Source organism: Lissotriton helveticus, chromosome 9 (genome assembly GCF_964261635.1).
Source record: "Lissotriton helveticus chromosome 9, aLisHel1.1, whole genome shotgun sequence".
In the NCBI taxonomy this organism is placed as follows: Eukaryota; Metazoa; Chordata; class Amphibia; order Caudata; family Salamandridae; genus Lissotriton; species Lissotriton helveticus.
Window position 1 is genome coordinate 434212482 of NC_136070.1, and position 16405 is coordinate 434228886.

A 16405-nucleotide genomic window follows, 5' to 3' on the forward strand; every position below is an offset into this window, starting at 1 on the left:
AATGCATCACAATTCCTGCATTGTTTTTCCTGCGCAAGCTTACTGTGTGTTAAAAAAAACAATGGATTGCCGCGTTGCGGCTGAAAAATCGACACAGTGCCTGTTCGGGGCACGAAGAACTGCCACGGTCCAGAGAATCGAGTGTCCCATGTCAGAGACCCCCGCTCCGACTTCAACACAGGCCCTGTTGTGCAGCTGAAGGAACTGATGCATTACCTGTCTGCTGCTGTGGAATTCGACGTAGCGCCTGTTTTACTGCCACACCGACCCACAATGCCTGAGTTCTCACACGTCGCACCTGTGTGCCAGGTTTTCAATACATCGCCCCGCCGAAAGGAGTTGCCTCCTGAAATCGACGCATCTCTTGTCCTCGCAGCAAGGAATCGATGCAACACTTCTACTGCCTGCAGCAAAATTGATGCCTCTATTTCCATGGGATTCAAGAACCAATTCATCCCTGTGTTTCCTGAATCTTTCCTCTTTTGCAGCTGTTTTTCGTCTTGGATTTTCATGCATCAAAGGTACTTTGTGCTAAAATCAATGCATCCATAGAGTTCTATGGAGAGTTGTTGTGGTTTTTTGTAACTTTATTTTGCATTTTCACGTATCTTAAAAGCAACACACTGGAATGTTTGTAGTCATTTCGTAGGAACATTAACGTGGGTTATACATTCTTATTAGGCCTGCATTGCAATATATCAAGTCAAGACATTGTACAAAAAAGGTCTTCCCAATTCTGAGTATTTGTCTCTAGCTCTAGGCTTTACCCCTTTTATATAACCATTACCCAACTCCATGGCATTCAGCTGTATAAATACAACCGGCAACAAAATGACCCTCCTGATGGGCTCAATATTGACAATCAACATATGCGCTGGATTTGTCTACCCCACACCTGCTGGTACTATACCCACGGACAGAATTTATATTTTGAGTTAGGTATGTTGGATTTTTGCCATGTTGGTTTTGTTTGGTTTAGATAAATATTGTCTATTTTTCGAAACTGCTGTGGTGCCTATTTGTTGGGATTTCACTGTGGTACTGTGTGTGTTATGTACATATACTTTACATATTGCTTGTGGGGTTAGCTTGACTGCTCGTGTCAAGCTACAAAGGGATGAGCAGGGGCTTTCTTGGGTGAGTAACCTCTTACCCTGAATAGAAGGAAGGGTCCCTACTTAGACAGAGTGCATACCACTGGCAACCAGAGACCCCCATTTCTAACAGATACCATGATTTATGGTATCATGACATTTTAAACTCAACAATTGTACAGCAAACCAGTATCACTGCAACTCCCTCATCCATTGCAGAGGGTAGTGTACCAGAAGTGAACTAGAAGAATCAGAAAGGCACCTGTCCTCTGGAAGGTGTTTGCCCACTATCTGCTCCAGCTTCAAGCTGGGTGAGGTAAATACATTCCCAACTAACAGGTGGTAAGGTCAACAATTAAGTAAGATATTGAAAGTGTGGGGATTCGCCAGGGTTTTATCTTTCAGCAGGTTCTCTCTGCTAGAGTTAAAAGACTAATTTAAAATGAACCAAACATAGTTTGCATGAAAGAGGATCAGCGTTGTCATGCATCATGCAATTTGCCTGACAATAATTGCAATCTTTGCATCTAAGCAGCTAACATAATGATCACTGTAGCTTCCTGCATCAGTCCCAGCTCTTATATTACCATTGGAATTGTGTCTTCCTTGTAGCGCAAAAGCACCACTTTTCCGAGAGAAAAAACTTAGCTAGTTTAGATTTTTGGCAAATTAAAGCTACAGGTAATATTGACGTCACACCTTCATTTACATTAATATTACATTACTATGAATAGAACCCCCCGCCATAAATATTTGTCAGAGATCTTCCATTTAGAAAACAGCTTTTTCATTATTCGAAGGTCATTTTTACTACCTTGAGATAAAAACCTCAACTTGTTGAAAAAGGGGTACTGGACCTTACTTACCTTTTCCCTAGAGAGATAGTACCTCCCCATTCTGAGCTCTACAGGTCGGAAAGAGAGATACCAGCAGTGTTCGGCTTTACTAACTACTATATCCAAATGCTTTCCTATGTCCCATGCTGCAAAATTCGGAACCTCGAGGTTTTTTTCCCTGCACATTTTTTTCAATGTAAACCTGTTGTAAACTGTTTAGAGGAAACCGGGGCCCTCTGTAAAATGTACATACCACATGGAACATCAAAAGTGAGCCCTCCCTGTGACAAACCCGGAACGACCCCGTTTGTGGAGCATTTTAGGAGAACAGTAATTATTAACTTAACCAATGAAGGCTTTTCTAATTGTTCTAATCTAATAAATAGATTACAAACCAATAGCATTGAATGATTTTAATGGTTAAATAAAAATATTTTTGAAATGCCATGTTTTAAAGTGTACTAAATCAAGATGCAGATTGAATTTCATAGAATGAGAATGAGATGGGTCATTTAAGACATCCTTGTACTTACTGAATGCACATTTGTGATTGATATATTTTCCAGGGCTCCGAATCCGACTGGCTTTGTCCTGCCATTCCTCTTATTTCTGAAGTAGTTGGTATCAAGGAAGAAGAAAGCATGAAAGCACATCTAAAGCAATTAGTCAGCCAATATCCAGACCTGAGGTAAGTTGTCAAATTAAGTATGCTAAAGTATATAAAGTATATGGTAAATCGTTCTGTAGCTCGGCAGAAATAGTTTGGCTGTCGTACTGATAAGCACAGTAAAATGCATCTCTTCCTTGTATCCAACATGTTATGCAACACAATCTTCAAGCTTGATTGGAACGCCTCCAGGACTTTCATGGTGCTTGTTCAAACCTGACCTCACATCATCACCAGGTTTCATAAGTGACACTTCTTAATTGCCTCAAGGTATCAGTAATGTTTTTATGTAATCATTAGACCTGGTGCCAATTCTGTATGGCTGTTAGATTTGTGAAATTGATGCATTTCAAGTTACACAAATGTATTGAATTTCAGAAGTACAGCATTTTGTGTTATTATTACCCATGGGAGTGTCGGTCGCACAGAAAATATATTTACCAGTAATGTGTCCAATTCCAGTCTTGCAGGATCTTCAACGCAATTTATGACATGCTTACCGAAACCTGCTAGCATTCGTTCTTAGGAGATTTGACCATTCTCCTTCAGTATATTGTAACTGCGGACTTGTTTGCCATCTACCTTGCAAGAGATCTTGCTTTGGTTTGGAGAACTGTTTTCCAAACAAGAGAGTGTACAATCCTGATATCAACTTCTTATATTATCCCCACTTCTCCAAATAGGAGTGTAAAGACAACAAGGTAGAGAAGCTTCCCTAAGGTTGATTGCCCAGCAGGGCTTGTAGACAATGCTGCATTTGCAGGTATCGGACGAATTTACTATGAGGTAGATGGAACTCACAAGATAGGGTGGGAGCGACCCTTGACCTTGTTAGGTAGGTCGCTCCACCTCCACACAGCATCGCCTGTGCGTCCTAACCCTGCCCCAGCTGCCGCTGCTGTGGAAGTTGAGGCCCTCCTCCACCCACAGGCTACCATCTGCGCCTCATCCCTGGTGGCCAGTGGTAGGCCTTAGGTTTGTTCTATTGTCGGTGTCATTCATTGTATTGCCTTTATTGTTTATATTGTTTTTTGGTGTTTGTGACTGCTGTTGTCTGTCTTGCCCCTGTGCCTGTATTTTCTTCTGTGCCCTTTTTCCCTTCTGTTCCCATCGTGCCCCCGCAATTCTGTGCCCTTTTTCCATTCTGTTCCCATCAGGCCCCCGTGATTCTGTGCCCTTTTTTTCCGTCTGTTCCCATCGTGCCCCCGTGATTCTGTGCCCTTTTTTCCTTCTGTTCCCATCGTGCCTCCGTGATTCTGTGCCCTTGCTTTCTGCTCCCTTCGCAGCTCCCGTTCCCGCCGCCTGCGGCCCCGCCCCCTGACTGCCCATTCGCTGTCCCTGCCTCCCAGCTGCTCCTCCCTCCCACCTACCCATTATTGGCAGCAGCTGCGCGGTGAGCAGACCGACCCTTGATCTTGTTAGGTAGGTTGCTACCCCTCCGCACAACACCGCCTGTGCGTCCTGACCCTGCCCCAGCTGCCGCTGCTGAGGAAGTTGAAGCCCTCCTCCACTTGCAGGCTACCACCTGCGCCTCATCCCTTGTGGCCAGTGGTAGGCCTTAGGTTTGTTCTATTGTCGGTGTCATTCATTGTATTGCCCTTATTGTTTTTACTGTTTTTTGGTGTCAGTGACTGCTGTTGTCTGTCTTCCCCCTGTGCATGTATTTTCTCCTGTGCCCTTTTTCCCTTCTGTTCCCATTGTGCCCCCGTCATTCTGTGCCCTTTTTCCCTTCTGTTCCCATCGTGCCCCCGTGATTCTGTGCCCTTTTTTTCCTTCTGTTCCCATCGTGCCGCCGTGAGTCTGTGCCCTTTTTTCCTTCTGTTCCCATCATGCCCCCGTGATTCTGTGCCCTTTTTTCCCTTCTGTTCCCATCGTGCCCCTGTGATTCAGTGCCCTTGCTTCCACTCCCTTCACCGCTCCTGTTCCCACCGCTGCATCCCCTGCGCCCCCCCATACAAACCTTCTCAAAATGTTATCTACACGAGCACTTTTTCACCGTACTCTCTGCCTGTTACCCGCCTCGGTCCCGGCAGCCTCGGCTGTTTGAGTGGAGGGCGTGTTCTCGGCAGACAGACCTCTCGCTGCTCACATCCAGTCCAAGGGGGCGGAGAAGCTCTTCCGCTTAACACCCTACATAGACCGATGTGCCAGTGTGAGCTGAAGGGATTGCGGTGAGTAGGCGGCTGCCTGACCTCACTCGCGGTCACTTTGTGTTAATTGTGTCTTTTGTGCTAAATACCTGAAACGCTCTTCGAAAGGATTTTAATTTAAGCACCATACAAACTTTAAAAAATGTTTTACCTGCACGAGCACTTTTTCACCGTACTCTCTGCCTGTTTCCCGCCTCGGTGCCCGCAGCCTCAGCTGTTTGAGTGGAGGGCGTGTTCTCGGCAGACAGACCTCTCGCTGCTCACATCCGGTCAAAGGGGGGCGGAGTAGCTCTTCCGCTAACACCCTACATAGACCGATGTGCCAGTGTGAGCTGAAGGGATTGTGGTGAGTAGGCGGCTGCCTGACCTCACTCGCGGTCACTTTGTGTTAATTGTGTCTTTTGTGATAAATACCTGAAACGCTCTTCGAAAGGATTTTAATTTAAGCACCATACAAACTTTAAAAAATGTTTTACCTGCACGAGCACTTTTTCACCGTACTCTCTGCCTGTTACCCGCCTCGGTGTCCGCAGCCTCAGCTGTTTGAGTGGAGGGCTTGTTCTCGGCAGACAGACCTCTCGCTGCTCACATCCGGTCAAAGGGGGCGGAGTAGCTCTTTCGCTTGGCACCCTACATAGACCGATGTGCCAGCGTGCGTGCAGCGGACGCACGCAGTGGGCACGCCGCCGGCGAAAAGGCCAAAGGCAAGCACGCCTGCGCCCGTCAGGAACCCTGGTCTACGTCGGTCTTACTCAGCAAAAGAACTACAATCCCTCGACTCTAAGAACCACACCATTAGCAGACTCACACTTTCCAAACTAAAGAAAGAAAACATCCTAATAAGGGAATGGTGGAAACAGCATTCTCCCACCTCTCCCAGCTCTACCAATGCCTAAACAAGACCATATTCCAAGATTCAGACTAAGCTGAAAGTTACAATTCTGAATACACGATCCCTACAAAAGCATCACCTTGAAGTTTTCTCACTTTTCTAGGATGGGGACACCGACATCCTGGCACTCACTGAAACTTGGTTGGGAGAGACTACCAGGAGATTATGACGTCTTGTGGCACAACCGTAGTGAAAACACCAGAGGTGGGGGAGTGGCCATCTTTTTTAAAAAACAGCTAACAGTTACCAAAATACTAGCAGAGAATATTGATCGGGTAGATATACGTGGGGTAAAAATCTCCTTCAAAAACTCCTGCCTTGCCCTCCTGACAGTATATCGCCCCCCGAGGTCAACCCCGCGCTTTAACGATCTCTGCACTTGGTACCAAAGACTACTAGTAGTTGGAGACTTTAATCACCACTGGGATAAAACACCTAAAGACCCGGTGGCCCTCCATCTTGAGACACTCATGAACACACTTGGTCTCCAACAACTAGTTGATTTCCCCACACACACTAAAGGCCACACCTTGGACCTTTTCTGGACCTCTCAACCACGAGCTAATCTTACAGACATCTCCCTTGTGTGTGGTCTGAGCATTCTCTAATCAGATGCTGGGCCCCAATAGATAACCACCTAACCAAACCTCCCCAATATGGAAAACGGTGCGAAACTGGAAAATAATCGAGCCCAGAATCCTAGTAGAGTCTCTCCTTTCCTTCACCCCCCCCACCTTTGAAAAGGGAAACCTAGATCAGGAATGTGAAGCACTCATGAATACCCTACGCATAGCGATAGACCATGTAGCACCCGAGCGAAGGCAAAGGATCAAAGCCAAGGGAAGGGGAGCTCCTTGGTTCAACCACTCACTAAGAGAAACTAAGAGAAAGCTTTGCCACGTGGAAAGACGATGGCGCAAAACTAACGACCCAGTAGAACGAGTAAAATACAAGTCACTACTCAATTCCTACAAAAAATGCATCACGACTACTAAAGCTGAATACTATGAGACCAGAATTAGTACTGCAGCAAACAGACAGAAAGAGACCTTCAGAATTCTGAAGGAACTCAGCCAAAAACCAGTGCAGAAACTGCTGATGACTCAATCAACTGCAATACGTTTCAGTCTTTCTTCTTGCAGAAAGTGAGGGACATTCTCTCAGACATTGACAATATCCCTATCAACCATAACCTGCTACCCTTATCCCAAGCTCCACCTCCTGACCAGGTCCTTACCTGCTTCCCCAACCTGGATACAGCTTCCCTGACGCTACTCATGAATCGGACTAAATCAGGATCTCCCGCAGACCCCTGCCCCCCTAGAATCTTTCAAATGGCCCTTCCAGGTCTAGAAAGTCAAACTATTGCTATGCTAAACAACTCGTTGGAGACCGGGCATCTGACATCGTGCCTAAAGGAAGCGAGAGTCACACCTCTCCTGAAGAAGCCAGGTACTGACGCGGCCAACCCGAAAAACTATAGGCCTATCTCCATGTTACCCTTCTTGGCTAAGGTCCTAGAACAACATGTTCTGAAAACACTCTCACCCTTCCTGGAGGACCACCATCTCCTCCAGGAACGCCAAGCTGGGTTTAGAGCATATCATACCACCGAGCTGGTCATGCTAGCAGTGCTTGATGAGCTTAGAACCATGGCTGACAGTAAAATACCCTGTGCCCTGCTTTTATTAGATCTGTTAGCGGTATTCGATACTGTCAGCCATGCTCAACTACTGGATTACACGCCACCTTGGGTATCAGGGGTCAGGCATACCTGTGGCTTGAATCGTTTCTATCTGGCAGGTCCCAAAGGATTCAACTGGGAGAGTTGGTATCTGATAAAGGCATGCTCAGCTGTGGAGTCCCCAGGGCTCAGCCCTATCCCCACTCCTCTTTAATGTCTACATGCAACCTCTGATAGCAGCCTTAGCCAACATGGGCTGTAAAATCTACAACTATGCGGATGACACCCAACTGCTCCTCAGCATTGACAACACCCCTCTTGCTTAGGCCCAGGCACAAAACATCCTCAGATTTGCCGTGAGTTGGATGACAGCAAACTCACTAAAAATCAACCCTGACAAGACAGAGATCCTGATCATCCCCACTACAGATTCCCCCTGGGGTGACCACTTCTGGCCCCTAGAGCTAGGCCCCACCCCCGACCCATGCCAGTTGTGAAGAGCCTCAGCATAAAAATTGATGTCGAACTCTCCATGGCCAACCAAATCTCCTCTGTGGTCGGTACCTGCACCGGCCTGATTAGGCAATTGCGGAAACTGGTCCCTCTTCTCTCCACCTCCACACTCCAGACGATCGTCTCGGCCACTATTGTCTCGAGGTTAAATTACAGCAACGCCCTAAACATTGGTCTCCCTCAGAAACTGGCAAACAACCTACAGGTGGTCCTAAATGATGCAGCCAGATTGATCCTCAAGGTCCCATATGGCCCTAGAAGGTCCCATGCCACCCCGCTACTGCACAAGCTGCACTGGCTCCCTATGTGTGTGTGTGTGTGTGTGTGTGTGTTGGACTTGTAAAGCGCACGGCTGCCCGTAAGCGTCCCGGCGCTGGAGACCGCTGGGGAATCCGTCCTGGCTTTTTCCTGTGAGATGGTCCCTTCTGGGTATCTCAAAGGTAAAACCAGGCATCCCCGGCGTCTGTGGGGGGCCGTTGTAGAGATGAGGCAAGCTTAATGCCCAGAGTTGCCGAGTGTGATCCCTGGTTAGAGTAGGCACCGAGGTGAGAATTGTCGAGTCCGCTGCCCCTGGTCCACGACCCTGCCGCGTCGGGAATTGAACCCTGGTCCCGGGCCGTTCTCTGCTTCCGGGTCTGCCGCCTCTAACCAGTGAGCCACACCACTCCACTCCTATAAGGCAAAGAGCAAAATTCAAGGGCCTCTGCATCGCCCACAAAACGGTCTACGGCCTAGCCCCTACCTACATAAAAGAGCGCCTTGAGGCTTACATCCCGGAACACTCACTGCGATCCTCTGAGGCTTGTCTTCTGTCTTGTCCATGGTACACGCTCACCTCAAAAGGGGGCAGAGCTTTTTCCGTCCTTGTCCCTCAGCTCTGGAACCAGCTACCTGAGCAACTCCGAAAGGAACCCAACCTACCCCAGTTCAGGAAACAGCTCAAAACAATCTTGTTTAGGGAAGCCCTAAGCACAGCTTAACCCTATTTTACGTCTGACACGACTGTCATCTATGCAGCCACGCCCTCCCCCTCAGCGCTAAGAGACCTGATGGTGATTTAGCGCTATATAAATACCAATTAACATTAACATTAACTGCCCATTCGCTGCCCCTGCCTCCCAGCTGCTCCTCCCTCCCACCTCCCCATATATGGCGGCCGCGCGCAGCGGGTGCGCCTAAGGCAAGCCCGTCTGTGCCTGGACCGCGCCCAGCGCCAGAACCCCTGGTCCCCGCGCCCGTCACCACGACGACCGCCGCCACTACAATGCCAGCACACTGCACGCTTTCAACTCCGGATGGAGCCACACCTGCATCAAGGCCGCCCCGAAACGTACACATGGTCACTTCACCTGCCGGAACTGCAGCTACACCAGCCTCAGAGCCACCAAACCACCCGCCAGGAAAGACCTCAACCACCTCCGATGCATCCTACTGAACACCCGCTCCGCACGCAAACATGCCGTCGAGCTCTGAGACCTGCTTGACACATCATCCCCGGACATCCCCTTCCTGACAGAGACCTGGATGAACGACTCCTCCGCACCCAACAACGCCGTAGCCATCCCAGACGGCTACAAGATCACCCACAGAGACCGCACCAACGGAGTCGGAGGAGGAATCGCCATCGTCCACAAGAACAGCATTAGGGTCTCGACCAGCACCGACGACACTCTCAGCACCGCTGAACACATGCATTTCCAGATCCACACAGACCCCAACACCACCCTCAGAGGAACCCTCGTCTACAGACCCCCCGGACCCAGACCCCAGTTCAGCGACTCCATCGCCAACTTCATCAGCACGCACGCCCTGACCTCCATCGACTACATTCCCCTCGGAGACCTGAACTTTCACCTTGAAAACAACAACGACAGCAACTCCACCACCCTGATCAACAACCTCGCCAACCTCAGACTTAGGTAGCTCGTCACAACGCCTACCCACTCCGCCGGCCACACGCTCGACCCCGTCTTCTCCTCAAGCCCCCATGTCTCCTTCAGCCACACCACCGAACTCCTCTGGACCAACCACCGCTGCATCCACTTCACCTTCCAGAAACCCATCACACACCACTGGACCCAACAGATTCCCCGCCGCTGCTGGAGCAAAATCACCGAAGACCAACTACACGCAAACCTTGCTCTCAGCCCACCCACTGACCCCTTCAACACCGACAATGCTGCTCACAGACTCTGGATCGACGACTGCGCCAACACCCTCGCCCGTTGAAGAAACCCACCCACAGAGACACCAGCAAGAGAGCTAGCTGGTTCACCCCAGAACTCCTACCCTCCAAGCGAACATGCCGGAAACTAGAGAAGAAACGGCACAATGAAAAGACACTGGACAGCCTCGCAGCTCACAAAGATGCCATCTGCAAACACCATCACCTCATCAGGTCTGCCAAGAGGACCTCCTTCAAAGACCGCCTCGACAACAATGCACACAACAGCAAGGAGCTCTTCAACATCATAAAGGAACTCTCCAACCCCAGCTCCAACACCGACATACTGCAGTCGCAAGCCCTGTGCGATTCCCTCGCCATCTTCCTCCAATGCAAGATTGCTGACATCCACAACAGCTTCAACGTCACGACCACCCCGACAGACATCGACACTCCAGAATCTCCGCACACCATCGACACGACCCCCTGCCAGCCTGGGCCAACGTGAACATCGATGACACCATCAAGACCATAAGCCCAATCCACTCCAGCTCCCCGTCAGACCCCTTCCCGCACCACATCTTCAACAAAGCCAGCAGCTCCATTGCACCCCACCTGCGCAACATCATCAATCTCTCCTTCGAGACCGCGACCTTCCCAAAGAGCTGGAAACACCCCGAGATCAATACCGTACTCAAAAAACTAAAGGCAGACCCGAGAGAACTCAAGAACTTCCTGTCTATCTCCCTATTTCCGTTCCCAGCCAAGGTCATCGTGAAGATCATCAACAGACAGCTAACCCGATACCTCGAAGAAAACAGCATCTTGGACCCATCCCAGTCAGGGTTCCGCAGCAACCACAGCACCGAGACTGCCCTCATCGCCTCCGCCACCGACGACATCGGGACCCTGCTGGACAACGGTGAGACCGCGGCCCTCATCCTCCTGGACCTCTCTGCCACTTTCAACACTGTCTGCCACCGCACACTACACTCATGCCTCCACAACATAGGGATTCGAGACAAGGCCCTAGAATGGACCACCTCCTTCCTCTCCGGCAGAACCCAGAGCGTCCGCCTCCCCCATTCCAATTCCAAGCCTCCAAGATCATCTGCGGCGTACCCCAGGGATCATCCCTCAGCCCGACACCGTTCAGCATCTACATGGCCCCGCTCGCACAAGTCGCATGACAACACAACCTCAGCATAATCTCCCACAACTGATCCTCTCCCTTACCAAGGATCCCCTCACCACCAAATCCAACCTCCACAAAGGAATGAAGGCCGTCGCCGACTGGATGAAGATCAGCTGACTGAAGCTGAACACAGACAAGGTGGAGGTCCCCATCCTCGGCTCCAACCCTTCAGCCTGGGACGACTCCTGGTGGCCCACGGCACAGGGGGCATCCTCGACACCCACCGACCACGCACGCAACCTGGGAATCATCCTCGACTCAACACTCACCATGACCAAGCAAGTCAACGCAGTCTCCTCCTCCTGCTTCAACACCCTCTGCATGCTCCGCAAGATCATCAGGTGGATCCCGACTGATACAAGAACAGTCACCCAGGCCCTTGTCAGTAGCATACTCGACTATGGAAATGCCCTCTACGCGGGAGCCCCGGCCAAACTCGTCAAACGACTACAACGCATTCAAAATGCCTCTGCACCCCTGATCCTCGACATACCACGCCACAGCAACATCACCCCCACCTGAGAAACCCGCACTGTCTCCCCGTCAACAAGAGGATTTCCTTCAAGCTCCTCATCCACGCACACAAGGCACTCCACAAGACTGGCCCAGCCTACCTCAACAGATGACTTTTCTTCTACATCCCCAACCGCCAGCTCCGCTCCGCCGACCTAGCCACCATTCAACACATCCGAAGAACAACCACCGGTGGCAGATCCTTCTCCCACCTCGCCGCCAAGACCTGGATCACCCTCCCACTGAGCCTACGACAGACCCAAGACCTGCTGACCTTCAGGAGGCTGCTCAAGACCTGGCTGTTCGACCAGTAGCGACCCCCCCTCTTTCCCCCAGCACCTTGAGACCCTCATGGGTAAGTAGTGTGCTCTATAAGTTCCTGATTGATTGATTGTATAGAGCTTGAGAAAGCCATCTTTAACCAACTGACCCAAAGTCATTATTCCTGCTTTAGCCTAGTATCACCATAGGGATGGTAGGATGGTCAACCAAAAGTGCTGCTTTGTGCAAGATGGGGGCCTTTGACTGTGTTCTCCTATAATATTGTGTTGAGAAGTCTAAGCCGTCCAAACGTTACTCATGCCAGTCAAAATCAGATTTGAAGGGTCTGCAGATGCTTTAGGCCCTCCATACAGAAGGTGAGGTCCCCTGACACCCCCCTACAGTTCTTGGTCAATCCGAGCCCATGTTGGTATCTCTTTGTGGGGGTTAATGCTGCTTGAAAAATATGAATGGCTCTGTGGCAGGAAGTCAAGTAAGGCCATCAGAGAGAACCGAAATGTGGTGTCTGCAGACAATTTCACTGAGATAAGTTGAAGTGGAGTCCACCCCCTGACAAATGTTCGTAATTTGACATTGATTTTCTGAAGTAATGACAGTGGTATCTAAAAATGTAACATGCTAAATAAATAATTGAAACGTGGTGCTATCACCTTCCTCACAGTCTGCAATCTGTCCCATAGTGAGAGCTCCAGAGCATCCCATTCGGTGAAGTCAGTTTTAATTTGTTACCTCCGTTTTGTATTTAACAATGGAGGCAAGGTTCCGGTTGCCCAATATTCCCAGATAGCTTAGTTTACAAGGTAACCACGCAGCCAGTAGTGTATCCAGGGCACTGTTAGTTGTTGAGGGTGTCATTAGCATTGCCTCACTTGTTAGTCCAATTTATCTTGTAACATGAAAAGTATGAGAACTTGTTAATGATCTGCATCAATGCCATTATGGAAAGCATAGGATCAGTTCTTGCCAGTAGGATATCATCAGCATATGACATTAATTTGGCCTCTCTTGCAGGTGAATTAATGTCTGAAATCCCCTAAGAAAGCTGGATGGTGATAGTCAAAGTTTACAGAGTCAGAAGGAAGAGCAGAGTTGATAGGGGACAATCTTGTCTGGTTCCCCTACCAATCGGAACCGTATCTGATAGAAACCCATTGCATTTAATCTGCACTGTTGAATGCCTATATAGTAATTTAACCATGGTAATAAACTACTGTCCCATGCCAAAGCGTCCCATGGGTTGAAACAGCATATTGCATTCCACTCAGTCAAACACCTTTCAGCTTTAAGGGAAAGCAGAACATTTGCATCCAGAGTGTGCCTTCTTTGCCAGAGTTAAGTGGGTGAGAGTCCACCGATCTTTCAGCTTTACGGCAGCTAGATTATGGAACACTCTTCCGCTAGGATTGAGAAGTACGAATGACCTTGTCTCTTTCAAGAAAAACTTAAAGACACATCTCTTTCCTAGAACTGTTTCTTTTTAGTTTCCCAAGTCAGTAGGGTGCGCAGCAGGATTTTTTCAGTCAAAGCGCCAGGATACCCGTTGGGTGACAGACACGCGCTATAAAAGTATACCAATACATACATACATACATATGGTTGCAGGAAGAGTGGTGGGCCACCAACCCAAACTAATTCTCAAGCATAATGGGGGTTGGGAGCACACTGCCTCACAGTCCCAGCACAATTCGCCCCTTTGCATCCTGGTAAATGCAGTACACGATTCAAACTTACTTCAAAATAAGCTGGAGTTTTTCACCAAAGTTGGTGCAGACATTGCTGGATATCTCTAGACACGTGTTTCTGGGTTGAGCCCGTCTTCAGTAGAGAGCAGCAGTATTAGAGAGCAAAGAAAAATCATCTGGGGTTGCTGGAAATGCATTATCAGGTGTATCAGTTTGCCCAGTCTTGTAGCTAAAACCTTAGCTAGAATTTTCATGTCACAATTCATCAAAGAAATCGACCTGTAGCTAGCACACGAAAGCACATCTTTCCTGGTTTGGGAATAAGAGATATGGAGGTTTTGTTGAATACTGGAAGCAAGAAACCTGTCTCCTGCGACTTATGAAATGCTCTGTGGAACTGTGAGAGCCTGGGTGTTTTTATACAATTCGAGCAGGAAGCCGTCTTTCTCTGGTGCCTTGTCTGTCTACATTGGCTTTATTGCTACTGTAATTTCTTCTTCCGGGATATCTTGATCAAAATCGGCACAGTATTGTGGGGGAATGGTTGGAATCTTGATGAATGACAAAAAGAGATCTTTCTGTGTTTGGTGGTATTTTATACGTAAATACGGTGTAATAAATTGATTGGAATGCCCTCAAGATAGCTGGGGGATGTGATAGGACCTCGCCATTTAAGTTTTTAATGGCTGGTATAGCTGACTGAGCCTCTCTTTATTTCAGCTGCAGCGCTAAGAGCCTGTCAGTTTTTTTCCATGTTTATATGCTTGTCCTTAATACTTTTTCAGCAGCCAGTACGAAAATGGTGTTGATTTCTATTTTTTTTCTTGGTGAGGGTTCGGAGAAAATATGTAGTGGGATGCGAATAATACCTGGTGTGAAGGTCCTCGTTTGCTGTTTCTAACTCCTGTTGTTGTTTTCCTCCTCTTCCGAGCTGTAATGGGGTCTCTCATGAGCATGTCTCTGATGTATAATTTCCCGGCTGCCCACAAAAGCTGCGGCGGGTTTGTGGAGGGGCCATTGAGTTCTATATATTCATGAAACATAGCTATTAGCTACTGTTTTTCTGTAGGGTAGCGGAGTTTCAATGTGTGCATTCACCAGTTGCATGCTTTGGTGTATATCAATTGAGGTTCCAACGTGAAAGAGACAGGTGCATGATCTGATGTACCACCCACTGATATCGCGCAGAATTGCACCATTGGGAAGTTGGTGCTGTTTAGCAATGAAAAAATCTGTCCTATATTCTGATCCATGCAGTAATGAAAGAGAGTGTCATTTATTTCTCTGTCGGATGAAGCAGATACCAGGAATCGAGCACTGAATGATCCACCATAATGTTCTGCATAACTCCCCTATTATTGTCTTTGTGTGTGTCAGGGCAGCAGGTCTTATCAATAATGGGATCAAGGACCAATTTCCAAGCTCCATTAATGATCAACTATTAAATTGTGATTGTAAAGTTTCATATGGGTGAAAACATCGTCCCTCATCATCAAGCCATGTTCTCAGCACTCGGATCGTAAGCCATTTATGCACTAATATAACCACACCATTTTTCCTGACTGGGGAGGATGAATGTGCTATGAAGATCACTGGACTGGGCAAGGCTGTCAATTTCCCTATCCAGTTCCATTTCAGCTTTGCTGACTCAGAGTGAGAGAGGCGCATCTCCTAAAGCAGAGCAACATCTGTTGTTTTGGACTCCAGGTAGGATAACATTTTGGTGAGCCCTTTGACATTAAAGGACCAGACAGCAATGCATTTATTGTGATATGTCATCATCATACAAAGAAGCAACATGTAGAAGCAACATGTAGTCGATTGGACTGTTAGGAGGCAAGCCAAAACCAAATGGCCATGACCCTACAGTAACTTTCCCCCTCTGCCTTTAAGATTGGCTTTCCCCCACTGGGCACTGGAATTGAAGCAGTATACAATCAGTATCAGGTGGAATACTTCTGAGCTTTTCTAGGGAGCCAACATTCATACATATAGCTCTGCCTCCCTATGCATTCATCCAATGTGACAAAGAAGATTGTCAACAAACAGCTAACCCACTACCTCGAAGACAACAACATCCTGGACCCTTCCCAATCCGGTTTTCGCAGCAACCACGGCACCGAGACCGCCCTCATCGCCGCCACCGACGACATCAGGATCCTGATGGACAAGGGAGAAACAGCTGCCCTCATCCTCCTGGACCTATCAGCGGCCTTCGACGCGGTCTGCCATCGCACCTTATCAGCACGCCTCCATGACGCCAGAATCCAAGAGAAGGCCCTGGCCTGGACCACATCCTTCCTCTCTGACAGAATTTAGAGCGTCCGCCTCCCAACCTTCCGCTCAAAAACCACCAAGATCATCTGCGGCGTCCCTCAGGGATTCTCCCTCAGCCTGACGCTGTTCAATATCTACATGGCACCACTCGCCCACGTCGCACGACAGCATAGCCTCAACATCATCTCCTACGCCGACGACACCCAGCTGATCATCTCCCTCACCGAAGACCCCCACACCGCCAAAGCCAATCTCCACAGGGGAATGAAGGCCGTCGCCAACTGGATGAAGGACAGCAGACTGAAGCTGACAAAACGGAGGTCCTCATCCTCGGACACACCCCATCAGCCTGGGACGACTCCTGGTGGCCCACATTGCTAGGCACCGCCCCGGAACCCACCGACCACGCACGCAACCTGGGTGTCATCCTCGACTCTGCCCTCTCCATGACCAAAC

General features: G+C 48.8%; 1 protein-coding gene across 2 annotated transcripts in view; it reads left to right on the forward strand.

The window, feature by feature from the left end:
• The window catches only part of EXOC3L4 (exocyst complex component 3 like 4), a 482394-nt gene that overhangs the window by 453442 nt on the left and 12547 nt on the right, over positions 1 to 16405 (forward strand). For both annotated transcript variants that reach the window (XM_078660229.1, XM_078660230.1), the window contains one exon: positions 2497 to 2618. In XM_078660229.1, coding sequence (XP_078516355.1) covers positions 2497 to 2618 — 122 coding nt within the window. The remainder of the gene's footprint in view (positions 1 to 2496; positions 2619 to 16405) is intronic.